The sequence below is a fragment of the Plectropomus leopardus genome, chromosome 9 (assembly GCF_008729295.1).
Source record: "Plectropomus leopardus isolate mb chromosome 9, YSFRI_Pleo_2.0, whole genome shotgun sequence".
Lineage (NCBI taxonomy): Eukaryota > Metazoa > Chordata > Actinopteri > Perciformes > Serranidae > Plectropomus > Plectropomus leopardus.
Window position 1 is genome coordinate 24,247,392 of NC_056471.1, and position 25,470 is coordinate 24,272,861.

Below are 25,470 nucleotides of genomic sequence, written 5' to 3' on the forward strand. Positions count from 1 at the left end.
GCCCTGTGATCTCTAACATACAGAGACTTTAATGGATCCTGAAAGTGCAGATACACTGATCTATAACCTGAGACATTGCACGTGAGAAAGACACCACGGAGATTTATTTTCTGATGGTAAAGACACAATCCATGACCACAAGGAAAGTAACTATAGGAATACTGCCTTTGAGACACCCCCATTGCTTTGAGAAAGCTAATGCAGCCTTAGTCTTTTTGAAGTAACTGATATGTTAGTAACAAACAAAAGCTAAATTTGTGTTTATTCATCAAGGACCAAGAGCTATTTTTAGTTTCTGTTAAAATTAGCATGACTGTGTACCAACAGCTTTTTCTCTGATGCAAAATATGATAGAATTGACCGCAAAAACTACTGTGGATAGGCATGTGACCAGAATTTGAGTTGGGTCTCAGATCTACAATTAACTTTTTAAGACTATGACCTCACTCCCTCTTGACTTAAGCCATTTGTTGACGTTCCTCATTACCGTTTCTCTTCTAGTATGCAAAGCTGAACCACCCCTTAGAGTGATTTCATTCACTGACGGGCTCCACCGCTGCTGCCGCTTATTCAACATGATCATCAACGGCCCAACTTTGACTGACTTTTTCTTTCGCTATTGAGCTCTTTAGCAGAAACTTTTGTGGTTTGTGTCGTTCACCATCACGCAGTAAATATGCTTTGCTCTTTCAACATTAGATTGTGTTGTTAATGTGCTTACTGGTCAACTAGTGTCAAGAACAGGAATCGGTTTCCCTTTTTGAATGACGAACAGATGTTCATCGTTTGCTTATATTGAGGGGTACCTCCTCTCATGCAGGTGCAGAACAAACATGCTGTTTGGCTGATGGTTTGGTGTGTTCATGTGCAACTTTTTAGCTGAGATACAACGACATGAGGCGACACAGCAGGGGGCTTTCATTGTTGCTAGTTCTGCAATGTCGGTTTAGCGTGTCTTGGCCTTTATATGATATTTGGTTGAATTGAGGTTGTGACGTCAAGCGACCAAAATTCAATGTCGAGACAACGTCTAATGCCAACATGAATTTAACACAGAGTACTGATGACAGATGATGTTGTTATTTTCTTACATTTTGGTTTGCCCCCTGCTAAAGATTATTTTGGGGGAGTTTTTCCTTAACTCCTTTGAGGGTCCAAGGACAGGGGCATGTCTTTGCTGTAAAGCCTTCTGAGACAAATTGTGATTGTGATAATGGGCTTATAAATAAAGATGACTTGACATGGTTACTAAACATCAAAGCTTAAAACCAACATCTTCCAAACATCTCACGCTAACGTCATCTACAAGTAGAAAAATGACACTAAGTTGTTCAGTATGGAGAATAAAGCACAAAATCCACAAAATATCATAATGTTAACATACACATAGCTTGAAATTCTAACGTAGTTAGACATTTAAAATATCTTCAACCTGTTTTTCTTTCCAACCAAAGCCTTACGTCTGTCCCACCTAAGAGTCCAATGTCTTTCGGATGTCCGGTGCCAGCTGGGCTGGTTGGTAATTCTGTGTTTTCACATAACATCTCACTATTTGATCCATGTCTTATCTGAAATATTGATAAATGCAGCTTTAAAGTCCATTGCAAAGTATTTCAACACACACTGTTCTCCAATAGCCTTAGAGGCACACAGAGCTTATAAAAGGAAAAACAAATCAACAAACAAAAACTGAAAAGTTAGAGGTGCACACTTAATCAACAACAGCAAAACCCCTAAAACTTCCCAACACCATTTTCAGCTCATTACAAAAACTCTACCGGAGACTGCACTCCTACACACACAAAGGCGCTTTATCTTCCCGAAGACCTCCTCCTCCTCCAACATCTCCCCCTAACTGAAATGTTTCACTCCAGATTGGTCATCACCAGAGCGCATTCAACACTGCAATTTAGTTCATCATCGCCGCCATTACTGCCTCCATCCTAATTAAGCTTAATTACGCACGAGGCGAAACAAAAGCTACCGTTCCTTTAAATCATCACACCCCATTTTTAATTTTTTTGGAGTGAAGAAGAAAAAAAAACAGGCGCAACCACACTGTCACAAAAAAAACCCTCACAGACTGGCACGCAATCCGACACTCCCCTTCAACACAAGCACCAACACAGGCTGAGTGAGTGACCAGCGCTGTCCAGCCGCCTGAAGCGCAGAGCCTGCTGTGTGGATGTGTGCAGCCCTCTGGACTTGGTGGGAGGGGGAGAAGTTTCCCCAAAGACAAGATTGGATCACTGAGAGAGAAAAGAGAAAGACGATGCCTTCCTCCTTCAGCCCAGTCTCACCAGCCGCTCAGTGGATTTGCTGATTTCCGAAATTAATTTTCTGCAAGTTATTCAACGGGACTGAGGGGAGATTTGAAAGCAGAGGATGCTCCCACAGGTCATTCGGATTCTGTATGTCTTGTCTTTCTGCTTTTTCCAAGGAGGCTTTATCAGGTGAGGCGCACTAAGGTTGTTTTTTTAATCCTCTCTGTGTTTGTGCGAGTTATTTTCTCTCTCTCCAACTGCTTGACATTAACTTTTCGGCCATCAGAGTCGTTGTTCGCATCATATCTGTCATTTCATTGACTTTGGGACCACATCGTTTTTTTCATAATTGTCCATCGCTTGTTTTAGTAATTATTGGGGCTAAGAAGCGGGTTTAAGTTACCTCCAACTAACTGTTTATTTATCATGTGTTGTTGTCATGATAACAAATGCTCTAACGAGGAAAAAGGCTCGTTACAATGCGCTAAATCCAAGCGGGCGCACGATTTCCCCCAAAATAATCATTTTACGCACAGAGCAAACTCGGATCTCTCGCCACCAACTCAAAATTTAATATCATGGTCGCAGTTTGTAAACAGGCAGCACATGTACTAATAACCCTCCATGTCAAGAATTTACCATAAAAACACGGCATCAGATATGAAATCTTGTTGTCATAAAGCGCACAGAAAACATGCCCAGATCGCAAACTACCTGTGGAATTCCCACTTGTCTCGCATGATTGATTGGTGGCTTTGGTAGAGGTTAAAGGGTTACGTAAAGACTCCAGTGTTTGATATAATATTCATAGAGTGGTTAAGAATTTACCAACAGCATGTGGACTGAGAGCTCATTAGGAAACATCCCTTCATTGTTGGGCATGCATACAGAGAGTGTGCATCCTTGTTTTTCAGAAACAGCACAAGAAGTGTAATTATTGCAGGCAAGCTACAGTCGGTATGTGTTCAGTGTGTCTGGGGACAAACAGAATCAGCATCCTCTCTCCTCTTTCTCTTATTTATTCTCTTAGATTATCCAAACACACACCTCATGCCTCCTTCATATAAGCTCCCTTCTCTCTTCTCCTTCCATCCTTCCTTCCTTCGTCCTCTCTATCCTTCTTGGTGGCAAAAACTTTTATTTGCCGCGAACACTTTCCTTATTTCATGCCCTGCCAACCTCAGGTGTGAGCGAAAGGGAATTAAGATCTGCATAATCCTGGAGCGGAACAGAGCCGTGACTCTGTGAACCCAGGGGCGAGGAGAGCAGCTCTTAGCCTGGAGAGCAGTCAACTGACAGCACCTCCTCTCAGAAATTATATGCTCTCCTACCAGCCTCTCTGCTCACCACGTAGGGAGGGAAGGAAGTGAGCGAGGAGGAAGAGGAGGTGTAAAAGGCAGGCAGAATCTGATGAAGGTGTGGAGAGGCAGGGGGGAGAAAATGGGACTGGAGCAAACTGGGATGGAGAGAAATGCGAACAAGAAATTGAGCGGGTGATTCATTTAGCTGGAGGCGGCAGGGAGATTAGTAAAGTGGAGGACGGGGCCGGGAGATGGAGAGAAATGGTTCAGATAGGAGAGAGGAGATGAGATGAAGAGAGGGGGGTGGTGGATGTGAGAGACAGGAAGTGTAAGAGATTTGAAAGAAAGATTGTCATGTAAAATAGTGCATGAACTGGATTAGTGCTGTATGATCGGTTTGGAACTGGATGGTAGTCGACTAAAAGAAATGAGAAACAGGAGTAATGGGCGTAATAAAGTTCATATCATAATCTGAGAGGGTCGTGGCTCAGGGTTAGGAGATCTGTCTGTGTGTGTGTGTGTGAGAAAGACAGAGGGGGAGTTTCATCACAGATTTTTGCAAAACTGAAGTGATATCTTGGAAATATCAATAAAACACAATTGCGAGATGACTGCGTTTCCATTGATTGATGTTATGTGACTTCTCCTCTCGCAATAACATTCCAAGAAGCATGATGATGGATGTTCAAAACATTAGCAGGTTTATTTCTATTGCAGCTACCGCACTAACCGTCATTATTTCCAGTGGAAGGCGTCGTAGAAATGTTATGCGAGCGATAATGGAAAGCTAAGCCCCTTATACATGGGAGTGGCCACGTATGAGGGATTTCTGGGAGGTGATAGTCCACAATTTCACAGAGGAACGGTGGATTCAAGACTTCCGGATGATCTGCTTCTTTTGAGGAGTTATGCGATGCAATAACACCTCTTCTAATGCCAGCTGCATCATGAACGAGTGGACCAGTTCCTTACGACAAATGCATAGCCATAACATCATGTTTACTATAAAAGCCAAAAAAAGTGTTTCCATTGCAGTTTTGTGAAATATGGCTTTTTTGAATCTCCTGAAATACCCCCTCATGTGATTGTAAAAACTAAAAAGTTTTTTTTTTTAATTATTTTGACATATTTCAGTTAAGCCTATTTTACGTTTCGAATTTCAATTTGCACAATTTGAGGGTTAAACGCTAGCTTGAAGGAAAACCAGAATCTCGTTTCCTGAACATTTTCTGCTGCCACTAAGTTTAGTTGCATATTGGTTCTATCACCAGGTTTCATTAAGGAGCTTTTCAAGGGAGAAATATAATAATATAAATATAATAATATAATATAAGGCATACTCTTCAGCAGGATTAATGACAAACTATTTGGCTGATTTTAATTCAATTTGGTGGAAGGGTGCTGTATGGGTCAAGGAAGAACCCAATATATTTTGAAGGGGATCTGAATGATGAAGCAGATACACGGACACTTTCCGAGTATGCCTGGTTAATTATTCAAACAGTGTTGTTACATTGGGCCAGTCTTATATGCATAGGCTTGGGCTTTAACACACATGGTGAGGTGGTATTGTGGCTCCAGTTGAAACTGTGAGCACCGAGTTGGGGACTATAACAAAATTCAACGTATGGTATAGTTAACTCTTATTTGCAGGCTCCTCCATTGTCATTAACAAGCTGAACTCAAGTCATGCTTCTTGTATTTGTTCACAGCGGAGTCCTTAACAGCAGTTTGGATTTGTGCAACTTTGATTTTGTTTCTGGTGCACTGCTGCCCGAAGAACAATGAGCCGAGAGACTTTTTGTTGACTCTATTATGAGATACTGTATTTAGCTCAAAACGATCACACATGCTGACTTCACCAGTATGTGAAGATCACAACAACGGACACAGAAATTGTGCAAATGTATCCACACCCTCTAGTTATCATATGTGTGTCTGTTCATTGGCAAATTGAGAGTGAAGCGTAGTGAATTGCATTGAAGTGAAGGGCAGTGAATCGCACCAAGGATCCCTGCTGTCCTTGCCTCCAGTCAGTGAGAGATCGTGAGTCAGAACTGGAAATATCAGAGAAGTTGTCTCATCATTTGATGGAGCTCGGTCCTCAGAAGCCTGGTTATTGAGTGACCACTTGATAGTGTGTGTGCATGTGTTTGTGTGTGTGGCAGAAAGATTTGGGGTAAGGCTTCCCCTCTTAACTGTAACTAATTATTTCAAGCAGATAATGGATTTACTTAAAGTCATCAAATCTTCAGAAAGTGGGTCAGTGGCAGAATTATCAAAATAAACAAATTATATGACTGACATCTGTGGAGAAGAGCATAAGTGAAAAATGCTCTTATCCAGTTGGGGCTTTAACAATGAAAGTTATTTTAGAGAAAAGAAGACTTTATTGCTGAGTCATGCTCTGTTTCCCATTCAGTTTTAAATATGTGGTTTTGTTTTAATGTGCTGTCACTGGGAAAAAATCCAACCTAAAAGTTTGAACACTGTTAAAAAAAACTTTGGGGGATTTGTGTTTCAGTGTCCATTTTGTTTTCTTGTGTCCTCATAGATGCCCAATTAAGATGATGTATATGCCACTGAGATACTTCTAGTGTTACTGCAATCGTGTTTAATAACAGAAAAATGTATATAAATGATCATCCTTAAATGTCAAATTTCAGAATCAAAGAACAAAGCCTTTCCAGTTTGCAGCAATGTCCCCAAATCTGTGTTTAAGGCTGAGAGCTCATTATTTTCAGCTTCATTCTTTTCTGAACAGTGTCCTCTTATAGCAGGAAGCAAAACAACTTTTAATGTGTCTTTTCTGTGAAAGTTTGTAAAAACTAGAGTGATGAGCCTTACCCAGGGTCCATGCATACCCCATATCAGCTGTTGTCAGGCATTTTATCAGCAGCATCTTCTAACATAACTATAGTTTAGAAACAGTTTCAAAACTGCAAGTCAGAAAGTTTGAAGTTCATGGAGAAGGAGGTGGTTTGGGACTGGTCAATGTGAAGAGGAATGGATGATAACATTTTGTACCAAATGACATCCCTGAGGATAACTCTCCTTGAACACAGTTAACTTTTTTCCTGAACACCAACTTCTCATTTTAAGGCTGCAGGTTAAGTGGGATATAGAACATTTTTCCTCAAATGCTCATATGAAGTGAACACTGTAGTTGTACTTGATATTTCTGTAGTACTAAAAATAACTTTGGCTCTCGTAATAACCACTTGTTTAACTGTTAAGTTGCCTCTCTTAATGCTTGGTCACAGCTACATTTAAACATTTTCATTGCTATTAATTCACTACAGTAATCACTGCAATCAGTGGATTCACTTGCAGGGACAAGTAAACCCACACAAATATTTGGTGTAAAGTTCAACTTTTGGGGGTTTTGATGCACAAAGATTAAGCATTGACCAATAGCAAACTGATTTCACAGTGCTGACCTTTAAAGAAACACAGAACTCAGAACTCGCTATTGCAACTTATTAGCTGTGCGGCACCGTCCACTAGTGCAAACTATAAAGAGTATAAACTGCTCCACAAAAGCGGGATGCTTGCAGACAGTTGTGAGACAGGAGCTGATTGTACAACAACTTCTGACTAGGGCTGACATCCTCTGGTCGATAGGTTGGTAGATATGCTTTTGTCGGACCTAATTCTCATTGGTTGTGTGCGCCCGGGTGATTTCTTTTGCGGTGCAGCATGTTTTTCAGCCGAGAGACTTTGGTTGCATCTGGCAGCCACGATTGGGAATATCTGTGAAAGTAAAAATGTCAACACAAAGTTGAGTAACCTACTTGCTCTGAATGAAGGGAGGGCTGAAGCAGAAGAGTGGACGGACCTGCCAGTCTATGTTCTCATCAGTATTCATTTCTCTTCCATTGTTGGTATTCAGCAAGACTAGGTCTTTGTGATATTTGTTCCAGCCCTCCTCCCCTGTGACTGGACTGCAAAGTGAAAGGGAGGAGATCAGCATTTTACACCAAATTGAACATTTTTGAGCCAACCAGAAAAAATGCTAAACATCCAGTGCTCAGCGCAGAGGAGAAGCTCGGTGTCTTGTCACCATGGCACTTCCATTGCAAAGAATTTTAAAAATATGCTTGATTCAGGAAAAAAAAACACTTTGTGGACACAGTGTTACCAGGTATAGTTCACTTAGCGCACTGTGGCCAATTTAGTAAATCTACAGATAACATGCAGATTTGTTCTTCCCCGATCAACCAATTATTTGGTTTAAGAGTAGGTAGAATTTCGGTCAAACTTTCAGTCTAAGACTCTCTTTGGTTGATTGCACACCTAAGTTGACCTTCCTATGTTTTGTACAATTCTAAGAAAAAAAGCCAAAATACGGCCCTGCAGAGTGAAATAAAACTTTCAGACAGCCACTGAGACTGACAAGTGCTGGCATGTTCCAAGATGGCTGGCATTTTAGTGGTTAGTGTCGCCAGGCACAGTACTTTACCAACGAGCCCTTGCAGCACTACGTCACCAAGCTTCTGATAGATGAAGTTTGCTGTGCCACTTTCTGGTGTGACTGGACCTTCAAGCTGTTGACCAAGGACTTAAGCTGCTGTTGAACTAATTGGAAGTGTGTCAAGATGATGAATCACAAACTTAAATTTAAATGTTAAGTGAAAAAGGGCATCCACAGCGAAAAGGATTAGTCAAGGCAATAAATACATTTTTTTTTTATATCAAGCCAATATGTGCTTAAAACGTCTCGTAATGAAATGACTTGTTTTCTTTTGAGGCCCTCTCAGAGAAACACCTGTTAAAGAGCAGAAAAACAGCATTCCTCACAGGAAACAACTCTAGAAATAAGTAAAACACAATTCAGCTGGTCCAAACTTCAAAAGCTCAGTTGATGGGCTGCGAGGACACAATCTTTCTGTGATAGCTTTTAATTAAATTCTGATGGTAGTCCCAGCTGGTGTGGAAGAATCTGCAACAGCAAAGAAATATCTGGAGGCTAGTAAACAGTAGAGGGAAGAGGAAAGCAATGTGTGTTTTCGTTTTTAAATGTTTCACAACCAACAAGCTGTTGGAAATATTACTTGTCCCTTACAAAAAGATGTGCATGTAAAAACTTGGTTGAGAAAATGCCATTCTAGAGTACATTTGCACACCAGTTTCACTTAAAATTGTTGCACTGAAAGCAATAAGTATCACATGCAGCTGTGTCACATGCTTCGAATCCACATGCAGGGTTTAATTTGTACATTTTTTTGTACACAGCAGTGTGAAAAAACTATTAACTGAATGTCACTGAGATTTCACCTTGAGTTCGACTGTCACAAACACTTTTAGGGCTCTCTTATCCACTCAAAAAAACACAGGAAATCCCCGCGCACTTGGCTGATACACAGACAAGAGCAGCGAGGAGTGCTGACGAAAAGGAAGCGTGAAAGGGGGACAGATGGGATGTTTACGTGGGTTAATGACTAAAAAATGAGAGCCAAGCTGGAGACAAGAGTCGAACAGACGGTCTGCTCTCCACATCCAGCACCACCGAGAACAGTAGAGGTATACTTATCAATGAAATGTGAAGACGAGGGACACAAAGGAAATTCATCAAAAGATAAACAAAGAGTTTATATTTGTGCGCTGGTAAGCTTTAAATTCCATCGAGGATATGCAGATTTAATTGTAGCTTATCAAAAAAAGAAAGAAAAAAAACTTCAAATAAGTCATTATTTATTCTACTCATTCTCAGAGGAATGTCTGGATTTGTTTTTTCTACGACTGGTTTAATTTTCAAAGTGAAACATTCGCTTTAAGCAAAACTAGCCTCCCTGCTGATTATAAATATTTGTATGGGAAACTTTTAATGAAAAAAGGGAGTCGTGCACACACTCGGCCAATATAAAATCCCTGACAAGAAAGCGGTGTCTGACACAGATCTGCTCGTTGCTTCAGTAAGCATTAGATTTGTGTTTGGATATATGGTGGAGGTGACAGCCTGCTGATGGTCTCCACAGTCAGTCGGTGCCCTCAGTGTTCGGCTGACACCTCGAGCTGAGAGATGTGACTGATGGTTTTCTCCCTATTTCAATCACACCACATATGACCTTTACTGTTTCTCCTATATGAAATGTGCATAACCTCCTTTGCCACCAAAAATACATATTTTCACCAAGATTCTGATGCTGGAGAGTGAAAATAGCTGTGTTTAACCACAAGGTGTATGTCTCCTGAAATATGGCAGTTTTCTCATTAAAACCCACACTATGTGAGTTTAAAAACTATAGTCATAGCTTTTACAAAAATGTTATTTTTCATCCTGAAGGAGAAATGGGTTCTGCCTCGCTCACACTAAACCATGTGTTTGTGACATGCCTCTGCTGCCAGCTGAAATCAATACCCCAAGCCACTGAATAATAAATGCATCATGAAGTGTAACTGATGGGCGTCAGATCAGGGTAAACTTTTAATCCCCACAGATATGTAGCCAGCTAATGCTAAGCCGGAGGAGCATTAAAATGCACATTGTCCATCGGTCATGCGGGAACCACCAAAACCTTTCAGGCATGCTTTCATAGAGGTTCAAACTAAAATGTGTTTTTGTGCTTGGTGCACATCACTCGCTTCACACACATGCAGGGAAAAAGTTATGCCAGAGGTAAAAGAAAGTATTGACTGAAATGTATCACCTCATGGCCACAAACTGTTCAACCCTGCAGACTGCAATGCAAGTAGTTTTATCCAAGAATAAGCAAAGAACCAGAGTTAGAAAAGAGAAAGACAGTGATGTGGATCCTCTCAATGGCAAAAACATGATCAAATATATACTACTCTATCCAATATTTTCATATTAATGATGGATTTAATTGCTCTGTAAAATTTAAAAGGGATAACGCAAGTGACACAAATCACAGCTTCAACACCCAACTCCTCAGTTCCCCTTTGCTCTACAGAATATTTTAGCATCTTTTATGATTATTTTGGTCTGACAGCCCATTTCTTTACTGTTTTGGTTCACTCTCACAGCAAACTGTTACACTAGCTGGTCACCATAGAGCAACATAAGCAACTTAATGCCGGCTTTACACCAAATGACTTTTCAAGTGATTTTACTAACGCAGACAACTCTCCAATGTCTTAATAAAATCTTGAGAGTTTTACTCTTAATAGTCATTCTTAAGTCTTAAGTCAACCAGCAGCTGCATCTAGCACCAAACAAAAAGCAGCAAAGCAGGTAGCCAGTAAACATGAACATGGGGGGGGGGGGGACTACGGGGAGGCACAAGAAGTCTTGGTTCTCTTGTAATGTGTAAAAGAAGGAGAAACTGGAGTTGTGGAGTGAACAAAAGTTGTTGTTAAATTTGGTCGGTGATTGATCCACCAATCAGCACTTGTTTTAGTGAGGAATCTTTTGGTCTCTTCCAGCTAAATATATATAGCGCATCTAACCAAGAGTCTGGTAGCCAGTTCAGGCAACAAAATCCAAACATGTTAAGTTTGAACACAAATACGGTTTCTCTAGAAGTAGTATTATTGATGTCAAATTGACAAGATCTGCTGACTTACGACACCTTTTTTCTATGTTTCTCTGTTTTTGTGGACGCCCGATGTTTTGTTAATATGTCATAAATTTCTTAAGGGGAGTTTGGTGTTTTCCAATAGGAGCAGGATGGGAAATAATCTCAAAAGCAATCCAATTGTAGTCTTGGGAATAGTGACTCAGCAAGATACCCAGTTTTTGAAAAAACTTACAGTGTGTGACTAAAAACTTGCATAGTCTTTCAAAAGTCTTTTCAAAGTCTTCTAGTGTATTGTTGGCATTAAGAGCCAGATGTTTCCCTCAGACAGTAGTGGTGACTTTGACTTTTGTGACAGCTTTAAGCAGAGTAATTTTACTTGGACATAACTCTGACCATTCAAATATTTTCCTTTACATTTCCTTTTATTTGTCTGCTTGTTAGCAGGATTACTGACAAACTATTTGCCCGATTTTAATTCAGTTTGGGGGAAGGGTGCAGTATGGGTCAAGGAAGAACCAAATATATTTTGAAGGGGATCTGAATGATGAAGCAAATACACAAATTATTTTTCATTTTTGTTTGGTGCACGGATGCTTTCGGCGTATGCCTGGTTAATTATTCAAACTGTTATGTTGGGCCAGTCTTATATGCATAGGCTTGGGCTTTGACACGCTTTCAGCGAAATGTACATGGACACATTTATTTGTGCACCTATGAGGAAAGTCCCATACCACAGCTTTTATTAGTTCTGCAAGTATGCCTCTTATTACTCCTGACAATGGACACTCTACAGTCAGACTACCAGGTTGCAAAAAGACCTTTCAGCACTTACTAAAGTCGTAGACAGAAAAGTCAAAAATTAATTGAATTGCTATGACTTCGAGAGAAAGACCAGGCAGATAGCTGATGTAGGAGCAGAGTAGATGTGCAGACTTCTGCTTCACTGGGGTTATAAAACGACAGTTGTGCATACAAATACATGCATGTCTTTGTTTTAACATCTTTCACTCTGTGCACAGCTCAAACCAACGCAGCACGCTGCATGAGTCAATATCTAGGTAACAAAATATGTGACACAGTGGTAAGGGGTAATGCAATTAAGTGGATCTCTCCACTCTTCTTCAGATTAAAATGGCCACTTATTGACTGGAGCAGCACTTTGGCTCTGAGGTTCACTGCCGTAGGTCATTATGTTCTCTGCAATTAGGAACATGGAGTGGGGTCCATTAAGAAACCCTCTATCATGTCATTATGGCCGACCATACAGTCCACACTGATTAAACTTTGCTTTCGGGGGAGCAGGGGAAGTACGTCCTACAAAAACCAAACCTCATAATGTATGGCTGGATGGAAAGAAACAGTGGAGTCAAACTGAAGCTCTGCTAACTGAATCAAAACTGAACCATTAACTGAACCATTAAGAATGGCCACACTGCAATAAATCAGTAATTACAGAGGTCTGTAATTTATCAGCCACATACTGCAGGCTAAAGCTACCAGTAGTAGAGCATACTGCACATATTATTTATGAGGTTGTATGAAATCTAAAGTTTACCTGTCTGCTACAGTATACTGAATGATGTAATGTAATTAGGTATTTATATAATATATTATGATTCAGAAGATGCAGTAGAGACATGGTAATCGTGTTGGAGTTGTAAAACTAAATACTAGTAAGTAGTAAGCTAAAAAATAAATATTTGAGATATCTGATAAACAAATGGCATGTATGAACTTCTCAAAATAATCAAGATCAATCCTAATCAGTGTGGCACTGGCATTTCGACTTTCTACAGTTGCGGGGGGTTTTCCCCAGCACTGTGTCCATGATTTTCATAGCTTCACCTTAAACGTGTGCTGCTTACAGTGCTGCCACTAGCTGGTCACTACCTTTTTATTATGGCTCAGCCTCATGCACATTGTGCCCATGTCCTGAACACAGCAAAATGAGAAGCAAATAAAGGCAAGGCCAAAGTCTCTGCAGACAAATACTTACCATACACTTCTAGTGGATCATGAGTGATAATTGAGAGGGATTATTTCTGCATGAGTGTATACATTTTTTTAGGAAAGTTTTTACCCAATACGCCTTTAAGGGCCCTGGCACACCAAGCCGTCATCATAGTTTTTGCGCTGTGTCCTGCAACGTTGGCACTAGATGGCAGAGACAGTTCATAGTGGTTTGTGTTCGCTGGCGTGCACTAAATATCTTTTCTCCTTTTAACATTTGGTTTCACATATGGAGTTATTTGCTCTCATGCAGGCGCAGAACGAACTTACTAGTTGGCCGTTGGCTGTAGTCTCTCTGGTGTAATCAAGTGCAACATTTTTTCCGAGACAGGCGAAATGAGGCGATGCAAAACTCAGCCTTTATTGCCACTAGTTCTTTTAAGTTGGTTTTGTGTGTCTGGGCGTAAACACCCTCCCTCTTTAGGGATGGTTCTTCTACATTAATGATAGATCCTTGCGTTCTACATGTGCTAGCAGCCCAAACTACATATCAATAACATGATATCACAGAAAAGTTAGGATTCAAGAGATGTTTGCTCACACTATTTTTTGCAACAGTGCACCTATAATACTCACTGACGGGTATTCCTATGACTGTAATGTCACATCTCACTGATTAAAAAAGCCTCTGTGTGGCTCGTGTACACACTTTGATCCTCTCAGAGATGCCACACAGCAACACCCAGGTCACTCATACAAGAAAACTGAGGCTGAGCTGCGGTGAAAATAAAAGCCAAAGCAACAAACAAATCGCCCCTCTTCCTCCATTTTCCTCTAGCCGAGGTCACACATGACCGGTGAAGCAGAAATTGGTCAGGCAGTAAAGGGGGCCGAGAGGGTCGTTGAAGGGGATTTTACAGCTGTGTTCGTAAGATAACACAATGGCAGTAAGGGCCTCTCCTCTCCACGAGCATGAAATGAGAGCGGTCCATGTTGGGATAGGAGTCTGTAATTCCTCTGCACACCAAATGAATTAGTTTCTGATTTTAGGACACACACCTCTCACACGCGACAGAAAGAACCAAATTACATGGCCCAGCCCTAATCCTAGGACGGAAAAAGATGCATTGATGTCTGTGTGTATGAAACACAGTAGGTGTGTTTACCTTATAGCAAGAGATTCAATAGCGTCTCCAATAATCAGTGTCCATAGAAATCGCTCTGCATTGATGGTTGGACACACTGTTGGCGTCCGTTATTTGACACTTTGTGATATAAATGGGCTGTTTGCCATAAGTGGCCTGCAGGTGACTGTGTTTTAATACACAGTACAAAACGGCCTCAAGGGCAAAACACCACAGATTATGTACTTTCACAAATCCCTCATGCTTTGACCTCTGGATCACTGGCAGACTTTTCTCTCCATGTTAGTGAGATGACTAGTTGTCCTTGACAGGTGAAGTGATGTATTCATGAAATCATAGTGTGCTCAAGTTTTTTTTAAACCATCTGACAGTAGCTGAACTAAGTTTATCTTAAGGGAAGAACACAACAGTTTCAGCCTTGAAAGTTGTTGTTTCAAAGCCCAAGGATATTTTGGGATGCACTGGTGCAGAGCTTCGTAGAGAGAATGATTTTGAAAGGATGCAGCTTTGACTGTAACTCTACCAAGGATGTTTTCTCGTAATAATTGCTGTCTGCAGTTTACAACCAAGAGCACTGCTGTGGAATAAACCTTATTTAGGTGTAAGACTTTAAACTTTCTAGGTCTTAACCAGTGACGTTGTTAAGTTTGGCCGTTCAAGGCTTCGTCCCTGAATTTTTTAAGAATAGCCCTGGTTCTTAAAAAGGCTTTTGGGTCTTTTAAGGAGTGCATTTTGTATTAAAGCATGTACATGCAAGAGGGAGTGCATGGGTAATGACATTAATATTGCAGCTGGTAAAGGTGGAGTTTTTTAAAAAAATGCTTTAAATACTGCTGGATAGTTTAATATATAATGACTCATCATCATTGATCAGTTGATTATATTTTGTACCATTAATCTGAGTCTTCAGTAATCAAGGCAGACAAATGAATGTGGTGGAGCAAGAAGTTCAATATTTATCTCTGAGATGTAGAGGAGTATATATATATTGCACAAATTGTAAATGCTCAAGTATAAGTACTTCAAAATTCTCTCCATTTTAATGATAGCAGTTGCAATGTGTTCTGTTTTAACTCAGTGATAAATACTAATAACTACAAACAATATTTTTACCATTAAAAAGTTTTTAGGGGGTAAATAAGAAGCCAGAGACCATAAAAAAGCATCAAAATAAAGGTTACTCGACTAAAAGAAATTCCCCGGGGAAGATCCCCCTGGACCCCCTGCAGAGGTTCAGGCTGGGCCTCCAATGTCTTAAAATCCTAGAAACACCCCTGCTCCTCACAGTCTTAATATTCCACTGATTTTTTGGATTCCTAGAACTGTGAAAGAGATAAGAGAACCTCATTTTGCGTAAAGATCATTTAATATGCATCTAATTAAATATAGTACTGTGAAACCAATTTAGTAAGCTTAGTGAGCAAATTCACTTACAGGCAGCACATTTTACTGTAAATGGAAGTTATTTGAGGCAATAAATATAATGTCATTGTAAAAATTAGATTTCGACTTACTGCTGCTTTTCTATTGCAAGTGCAGCGTATGTTATTTAGCATCCAGTTATGAATGGTTCTACACATGAGCAAATGTCAGAGGCAAAAGCATCCCCTTCCTTTTTTGCACCTCTTTTAATTAAGTGTCTGGTAATGGGATGCTAAACATATTACCAATATTGCAGGCTTTGCACAAAACATTTCAGACTCTGAAAGTAGCCTGAGCCATATTTATCACAATGTATGTGAGCCTATTAGATCCTATGCCGAGCCTTTAATTAACTCTTCCCCTTTCTTGATTCAATCAGTGGCCTGCAGGCATTTGTCTTCTTCTGAAAGGACACGTTCATGTTAGTTGTAAGTTAATGAATTGATGTTCGTGGGGTGAAGCTGATAATCATCATATTAACTACCATTTTATCAATTAACAGTAACATTTTATGTTTTATAGTTATATTTAAATTTTATCGCATACCTCTAGAGAGTAATAGTAAAGCTTGCATAATAAAGCAGGGGCGTTGTAGAGGGGGGAATTAGGATTAATTAACCAGGGCCCCAGTGTAGAGGGGGTCATCAAAAAGCCTGAAATAAAAAGTTTGTTTGCAATATTTTATTTCAAATTAATTAGTGCCACAAGTAAACTAAAATGGCTGAATACGGCAGTTGAAAGACTAGAAGAAGCTTTCGTACGCGCCTCTAATCCCTTATAGGTGCATAATTAGGTCTGCACCTGCACAAGGGTTCGTCTCTGAATGCAGCTAAAGCCGAGTGAGTTGGTGCATATGCTGCTGGAGCAACAATGTACACGGTCTCTCTCCAAGAAAAGGAAAGGGGTTCCAAAAGTAAGAAATAAAAGAAAAGGGACAGACAGCAAACTGGTTTTCTAAAAAAGAAAACATGCACGACAGAGACATGGATCAAGACAAAAAGGCCAGGGGGCCCTCAAAGACTGCTGATGCACAGGGCCCAGAATTGGGTGCTATGCCCTCGTAATTATTAATAATTCATTCTACATCTTATATGGCGTTCATGTGTCAGTCGATATATTTGCATTTCCCTAAAATCTTAGTTTCAAACATATCTGGGGCAGCTAATCACTGTCAAATACTTGAAACACATATCAACGAGGAAACAGACTTCAACGCAACACCAGCAAAGAAACCTGAAACCTCCAGCACAGAGCGGACTTTTCCGTACCGACAGCAGAGTTTGCATTAGCATACTGGAAGCTTTGACAGCAAACATAGCAAAGCACATAGATGTAAATCGACCCCGAGCTTCCTATCTAAGAAAAACCCATCATAGCAGATATTATTGTTTGTTTAACAACCACTGACAGCATCAGCCACAATAAAAAGCTAACCAACAACATAAACAAATTAAGGAAGCAAATGGCACTTACCTTTCTGAAACGTCTGTGTAGTCGCCAACTTTGGTGCACAACAGAATCCAGATCTTAGTCTGAAGCTCAAACCAAGGTTGTAGGGCTGCAGGATTGCCCCGCCAAGACACTCCGCCACTTTGTTTTCTCCCACTGAGGAAATAAAATATTTTTAGCTCACAAATCTGTTTTAAATTTATATACATTTTTCAAGTGCTTGAAGGTTTAATCATCATTAAATGTATGTTGTGCAAAAGCGACAATAAAAACAAATGGAAAGGTTAAACGTATCATTTTGACATTTAAAGTGTGTTGATTGATTCACCACATCAACTCATGCATTGAGTAACATGCAGGAAAACATTCTACCTTAAAAGTTGTAGATAGCTGCCAGCAGTAGCCTTTTAGCGCTATAGTGACTTACGTTTTTTCAGTTTAAAGCTGCTTGCTGTTAATTAGTGAAATAAAAAGGCAGCAAAACATAATTTTAGTTTATAGTCATCACTGACTTATGTATGTAAACTTGCCAAAGGACACACAACAAACATACTCCTGCACTAATGATCGAGCTTCATATGTGGGCTCCGCTGCTTAAACAAATAGGACTACACCCATGGCTCAAACATGTATGGATGAATCTCTCCAATGGTTCCTCAGACACTAACAGCAACCATCATGATGCACACCTCTCTCAGTGGTCAACCTAGCAGCAAAAGTGAAAGCAAAACGCATTGCACACAGTGGTGTGTGGGGCGGAGGCCAGATCCAGAATTGCTCAATGAGGACAACACATTCTCATAACAACTAACCAAATATCACCGTTTGGTCGGTACATCTACATATTAGGCATGCATATTAGGTATCCTCTTGCACTTGTTGATGTTTGGGGACAGCATGTCTATTTTCAACTGTTAAATGCGCTGTGTCTTTTCAAAATACACTTATATTGTCACAGGAATCGTACAGTTTCTGCTCGTTAGATGCATACAGCCCTTTTCAATATAAATTCAGGTTGGTGAAACACCTTGCCTTTACGTTTACTTCCTTGAGCAGCTCAAGCATGTGTGTAGGTTTAAAAGAAAACATCATGGTTTGGCCAATATTCATTAGTGAAAATCTGGGGTTCGTTCTTCCAACACCATTCTCACACACACTATAGGGACTTTACAGTGTCTTTTATAACGTTGCCAACTGTGTTTCAAATTCACACGGTCCAGTGTCGCATCATACTGGCATGACAGGTGCCATCCGCCCGACCAGCAGTGTATCATACTGCTGTGAAAAATGTCTTTTGCCGTCAGTTTCTGAGAGTAGATCTGCTTGTGGCCACTTTTCAGAGGGTTTTTTTTTTGTTTGTTTTTTTGCTATTTTTTGGGAAAACTAGATTAATTAAGTCTTGAGAAAGGCTTTAATGTTTATACCAAACCCTTTACAGAAACCTATAGTCCTTAGCTAATTTTGGACATGTTGTTACTGCCACACATGAAGGACACAATGCTGTGTTGGCAGTAAAATTCAGTTAAAGCCCTTGTTCAGTCAAATGGTCATTTCAAGGTAATCCTAATATTTTATGGCCGTAGTCTAAATGACGTCACTTTTTGAAGTCACATTGATATTGCATAAATATTGTAGACATCAGGGTCAAGAAGAGTGTGTCCTGACACTTTATCATTACGGCTCTCTGGAGGAAAAAAAACTTGGATGTCTGCCTTGACGTTCAAGAGACGTGATTTTATCTTGTTTTTTGTAGCTGGTGACGCACACTCGATTAGTCATGCATGGCCATACTTTGTTCGTGGTTATCTCAGGCCACACACGAGGCGCAGAGCTTCTCAACATCCATAACAGGGCTGGAGACACATCTCTTTATCGTGTTGAACAGACACTGTGTGTGAGTCCTGGATGTATTCTTTCTCTCATTTTGGTGCTTGACCACTGAGACTCCCTCCATTTGTCTGTGTGTCCCCACGAGACGCCCACATTGTTTCCTCAAATAGTGTGTCAAATCCTGCGCTCCTCTTGGGACGAGAGATGTTTGCTTTTCAATAAATGGGTGGTACGCTCAATAAATGTGTCAAGGACTCTGTTGATGACACCGGGTTATGCTGCTGTCATTAATTCCACCAGGAACTCCATTAGATATGTTTTTAATCTTTGTAATATGCGCTGTGTAGGACATATTACACCAACAAAAAACTATTCCCATACAAGTGAAACATGGAAGCTTTTCTCTTATCAGTTTGAGTATTGGGATTATTATTGTTGCAATATCATTTACAAGTATGTGTAGAGAGATGTGAAACTGTATCTCAATCTGTATGTGTGTATTCAGATTTGCAAGTGAACCGAGATTTGTGAATGTATATACAAGTCTGAAATATGTATGCGCATTTGTCATTGTGTACAAGGATCTCTAAATGTGCGTCAGTTTTGTAGAATATGAAAATACTACCCAATGAACCTCGAGGTGGAGACATTTTCAAGGTCAGGCATCAACTTTGACACTCAACTTTTTCTGTGTCAACAACACACAATGGATTCAGCCGTGGATTAGGTCTTTCCTTTCTGATAATGTTGAGACAGTTTCCACTCACGCCAAAATCACACCAAGCAGTAGCGAGCTGTGATTTCACTGTCAGTGGAAAGCTGCAGTGGCCGTTGCATTCTGCGTCAAAGTGCAGCCAAAAAACATAGTTTAACTTTTAGGATTTTCGGCAGAGAATATCCACAGCCAGTGAATAAACTGAGTCCTCTGACTCCTGTGACCTTCTGCCTGACACACATGAAAATGCCTCCCGACCGCAGAAAAACATAATTAATGTGGTAAACTTCACTTCACAACTGCTTGGTGTGTTTTGGCATTAGCAATTTATTTTCCCTCCTATAGAAAATAACTTCTCTTGATTAAAGTGAGCTGATACACTCTATTTTAGCAGAACGACTTGCTAACTACATGATCTGCTAGCCTCACAATTACAGGGTTCCTACAACTTAAGGCAAGTGTGATTTAAATCTTTTTGATGGCATTTGGAATGAAAATTAAGATAAATTTTACAGAAACTAGCACTGAAGGAAAAAAAAAGGCGTATCAATAAATTACTTGAGGGGCACATTTTTTTCACAATATTTATTATAACATAAAAAATGGCTTTTCTGTGATGTTAATGCAAGAGGCATTCAGTGAATTATTATTATTTTTAAATTACCCATTATTTTGAGCTTTTGCAATGCGATGTCAGGAAAAAAGATTCATAAAAATCCCATCTTGTTTTTTTAAGACTTTTGTAAGCTTGATTTAAGACATTTCAATGCCATTAGGTTTTAGGGTTATTGGATTCAGTGCCTTCAAGACTTTTTAAGGATATGCAGGAACAGGAATTGTAAGGATGCAACCAACTCACCCTTAAAAAACTGGCTCAGTCTATTTCATAAGCTGGAACCTTTCAGATGGAACATCTACTGTTAAACCATAAATATCTTATCCTAAAATCCTCTACTTTGTTAATCATTAAACATTATTGTATATTTGAACCAATATAGCGGGAGGAAGCAGGTGGGAAGACAGAATCCTGTCATTCCAAAAAAATGCATATATTGTGTATTTGAGACAACATGTTGACTGGTGTAAATATTCAAAGAGCTTTACTTGCATTTTGTAGGTGTTTTTTTTTTGGGGGGGGGGGGGGGGAGGGGGGGGGGGGGGGGAAGGGGGGGGGGGGGGGGGGGGGGGGGGTCGCTGCACTGACTAAAACACAATCTCCACGTTTTTACATCAAAGCACCTTGTTGAAAAGATTTACATTTACATAAAAACATTTGATGCAATTAGAGCTGACAGTCGCCAATTAACGCTTTATTTTTCTGAGGCAGGATAATTACAAAACCAGCATGGGGTCCTCACGGTAGGAAACAGAAAACAGTGAGTATTAAATACCTCCTTGGTAGTTTTTGTTTTTGCTTTTTACTTGATAATGACTTAAATACATTAATCTTGTGCCAAGCAACAATTTAAAAAAATCTTCTATTTGCAAAACTTACAAAAGTGGCAGAAAATACCAAATACTCAGTTGCAAGGACAATTATATTCAATAAGGAGAGCAATCTTCACATGGTAATATGGCTAAACTCCAGAACTGTCACACTACAGCCCATACATAGAAAAACTTCAGTTACACATGTTAGAGGCCAGAAATGTCCCAGAATAATTACACAAAACCCCAAAGTGTGGGTAACACAAACTTGTACCTCTAGACACAATGGAATTCTACATCAGCAGTATGAGTAAAATGAGAAACTAGCATTTCACAAAGCATTGTTCGCCTGCCTCCCCTGTGGGTATGATTCAGAAAATCCCTGGTAGACCCAGCTCCATGGTGGCTTTGTCATGACGCTGTTGGCTTTCGCCAGCAGCTTGATCAAGCGAAACAGGCCAGCGGCTATGCCTACAACTTCCTTCGTCCTCACTGTCATGTCCAAAATATGGGTCATGCAGAGTGCAGTGGCTGTCTTTGTGCACGTGTGTGTGTGTGTGTGTGTGTGTGTGTGTGTGTGTGTGTGTGTGTTTGTGGGAACCGTTTTCTGTATGACAGTCTGCTTTACTTCTCCTGGGCTGACACATTGCTCCACTAACAGACTGACAGAAAAACCCGAGTACCTTTTATTCTCTGGTTTAAGGCACAGGTGGACCATACCTTTGGCCAAGCACGCACTGACTCACCTGCTGGCCCCTGGCTCTCTCTCATCTCTCTTTTTAGCAGTAACTGCTACGGTCCCGAGGTCCCGGGAGCAAAATGAGAAAGCCATCAAGCCTATGTCCTCCATAAGCAGCAACGGTTAGCTGGTAATAACTATAAGGGAGTAGCCAGAGGAAAGTGAGAAATGTGAAAGACTAACTGAGGACTAATGTGATATATAGGAGGGAAAACACAATTGCATAAAATGCTCAAAGCAGTTAGCAAATGGCAAAAAGAAGACAAAGATTATGAGAGCTGGAAATGACCTGCGGCAAACAGGAAAACAAACATATGCTATCAGAGGATGTGATTTATATTGCAACTGATGGGAGCTGACACCTCTATCCATATTCATATAGGCGCATTTAGCAAATGGGAGACATTAATCATCACAGTCAAGCAGTCTCCTAATTACATGTTCACTGTACACAGACTGTTGACTAGTTAGGAACCCAGCTGGAGAGATTTCCCAATGGCCTTTAAAACCGGAGGAGGATGGGAGGGGCGGAGGGACACAGAGACCCAACATGTGGAGGCACACACAGCTGATGAAACCCACTTTTTTTTTATACTTAAAATGCACACACACACACACACACACACGGTGTAGTGCTTCATTATGTCATGCAATATCCCTCCCAGTTTGGCTGAAAAATCCAATCTTAAGTCTCTAATCTCTGCATTTCATTACCTCAACTACAGTAAGATGAGAGACAAATGTCCTGCTTTGATCATGGTGTTTATACCCCCCGCATGTGTAAATGCAACCGTTCATCTCACAGCACGGCTCCTAACAACACCATAACTTGGCATGCATCGGCTATGATAGCTCTAAGAAAGCAGTAGAGGTGTCACGTGCAAATGATAAGAAGACAGATGTAGATACTGTATATACAGGCTTGCTTTTATTTGCATGAATCTAGATGTGCTGCGTTTGATCCAAGAGGACAAAACGGACAATTACTGTAGCGCTTTACAGTGCCCATGCAGCAACATGACAACACAAACCCAAAGCTTATAACGGTGAGAAGCTGACTACTGTATGAGGATAAAGCTGCAGTCCATCTCAAGCCCCTAAGCAGACACATCAAAGCAATCTTTTGCAGTCAGTATACTCCCTTCTCTCTATCAGAAATCCCGTTAGCTCTGTTTCACAGAGAGTGACAGGAGGCAATCTGCGCTCATATCAGATCTTCGACACTGGGAAAAGGTGGCCTGAATACAGAGAGGCTTGGAGAGACATCTGGAAGATGGGTGGGTTTGAGGACGCTCAATGCTAGATTCATCTCCCTTAAGGGGGAAAGGTCAGTTCCTCAGGTTTATCACAGAGATTGCCATTTAAGCTGCCACTGCTGGAGCCATTTGTTTGTTTGATTTAGCTTTAGGGAGAGCTAATAGGAGGTAAATGTTACTTCACATGCAGTTAAATACATATTTCTCCTTTAGTGTTTAATGCTAATGGCCAGTTGGAAAGGGAGCTGTCATTTTAAATGTGCTTGGGTGAATCACCAGTGATTCAAATGTCAGTTATGACTGCAGGTTTAAGATAAGAATTTACATTTTATCACGTGTAGTCGACATTTAACAGGGACAAAAGAACTAAGCAAGAGGGGCCTCTCCCTTATGGCATGGCTACATTGAAGATGGTGCGGACCATTTGCAAAGCAGCCACTGCAACGCTACTTTTCCAAAATTGTCAATGTAACTGGTTTCACCATGTGTGAGAACAGGGCATAAGTGGTGTGTATGTGCCACAGATTTGCTCTACAAATGAAAAAATGGGCAAGTCTTTTCATGATTTATATTTTTTTACTCGAGGTTTATGCAGCCTTTTTACACAGAAACTGGTCATAAAGTGTCTATTTTTTAATTCAACTGCAGATATAGGAAATGACTTAATAATAACCACTATAATCACAAGGCCAACAACAAGTTAATGCAATACCCTAATTTTAAATCAATATTTCCTGGCAATTTATGATGATCTTTGATGAGCAAGTTAGCCATATTTATATTGGCTACTTTGTATCAAACAGGGCCTCCACTTTGGGGTCTTGATCACCTGTCAGCATTCACTTTGCAGCTGGCAGTTGCTTAGTAACTTAATCCTTTTTTTAGCCTTCTGTAGTCTGTAGATGTTAGTTTACCCATATAAACAAACCCACTGAAAAGGCTGAAGTTTCACAGCACTGTGCTTGGCCCAAAAACTAAAGAAACAATCCCACACAATCCCAAAACAAAAGCTCATCACACAACCCTACACTGCATATGCACTGCAGGTGTAGCCAGAAAAAAAAATACATTCTGTGAAACATCTTTTTTGGGTGTCACAGTTAGCACAGCTGGCTGTCGCCATGGTGATATCCTTCACATTTGAGGACATTTAGACTACATAAAACTGAATGTTTCTTGAGTTGAAGGCGTCTGTATAAAAGTGTAGCACAACAATGCTAACTCAGTAAACAGCACTCAACAATATCAACAGTGCTGACAAAGCCAATGGTGTTAACCAGGAGCAAAGTAAAGGGTGGGTACTACACCTCTGCGACAGCGACCATGTGTGTGTCGTGCAAAGCAGCCGCGATGAGCTGACTGTTGGGATAAACTCATGCACTAACATGCATATGCAGCCAGACCAGTTTAACACAACAAATCACAGAGAAGCTCGGATTACAACACACGTGACATCATTCTCTGCTCAGAGCGCCACTAAATTTTTACATAGAGGACGGTAGTTTGCTGCTGTAGGCCTATTAATGTTCTGAATGTCACAAACAGAGCCCTTAAATTCACCACAAATCGCATCCCATTCCATCTCCAGTATATGAATGGACGTGGCGTACAGGGCATAAGTGGAAGTACATTATTTCACTAAGTGCTCATTCTACATGGGCCCCAAAGATTTTAGTAAAATAAACCACTAATGGCTGTGACAATATCAGGTGAAGATATGGGTTGAAGGCTAAGACTGCACTACCACAAGTAACAGTGCACTCTCATGGATCTGATTTTCCCGCATGTGTCTTTTACAAAGTGAAGTTTTAAATGTAAGAATATTTCCTGCGACACAAAAAAAGAATATTTGCTAAATACTGTGTGTGTGGGCTCAACAATTCATTCTGTTGTGACATTCTGACAGTAGATATACCAATTAGGATTTGGGGAAAGAAAATGTAAGATTGTTTTCTTCAGTTTTAATCACACAATGTTCAGAGACTCAGCAGATAAAGGAAATCAATCACAGTGAGAAGATATTATATTTCACACAAGTACGAATTTCAAGTCAGGAGACTAGAATGTATTAGAGTACCGAAGATTAGTTAAGGTTGCATGAGAAAAGCCCGGGGTGGTAGTTGGAGTTCAGTGTAGTAGAAACGGGCCATCATGAGCATAAATCTGCCATCAAGCCGCGGCTCATTGTACCCTTGTCATTACTGTGGCACAAGCCTCGAAACATCATTTCTGCCGGGTACTCCAGAGATGTCAAGCCTCACTCCCACAAGATTAAAGATTGCATTACAAATTAGAACACTTGAGCAATGGCACAGAGTTGCGATTTACTCTGCGTTAGTATGGATTAATCTAAATCATCAAAACCCTCGGGTTTGAATTCAGACAGCTGAATATACCTAAACAAAAAGCAGATTCCACCATTAGCATTGGCTCATGGCTGAACTAATTATACTTTATTACAAAACAAAAGATCAAAGATAACACAGAGGA

General features: G+C 40.3%; 1 protein-coding gene across 1 annotated transcript in view; it reads left to right on the forward strand.

Annotated features, from left to right (window-relative positions):
• The first annotated feature begins 2,358 nt into the window (after window positions 1-2,358).
• The window catches only part of glra4a (glycine receptor, alpha 4a), a 59,211-nt gene continuing 36,099 nt past the window's right edge, over window positions 2,359-25,470 (forward strand). Inside the window, exon 1 of the mRNA XM_042493342.1 lies at window positions 2,359-2,453. Coding sequence (XP_042349276.1) covers window positions 2,386-2,453 — 68 coding nt within the window. The 5' untranslated portion in view covers window positions 2,359-2,385. The remainder of the gene's footprint in view (window positions 2,454-25,470) is intronic.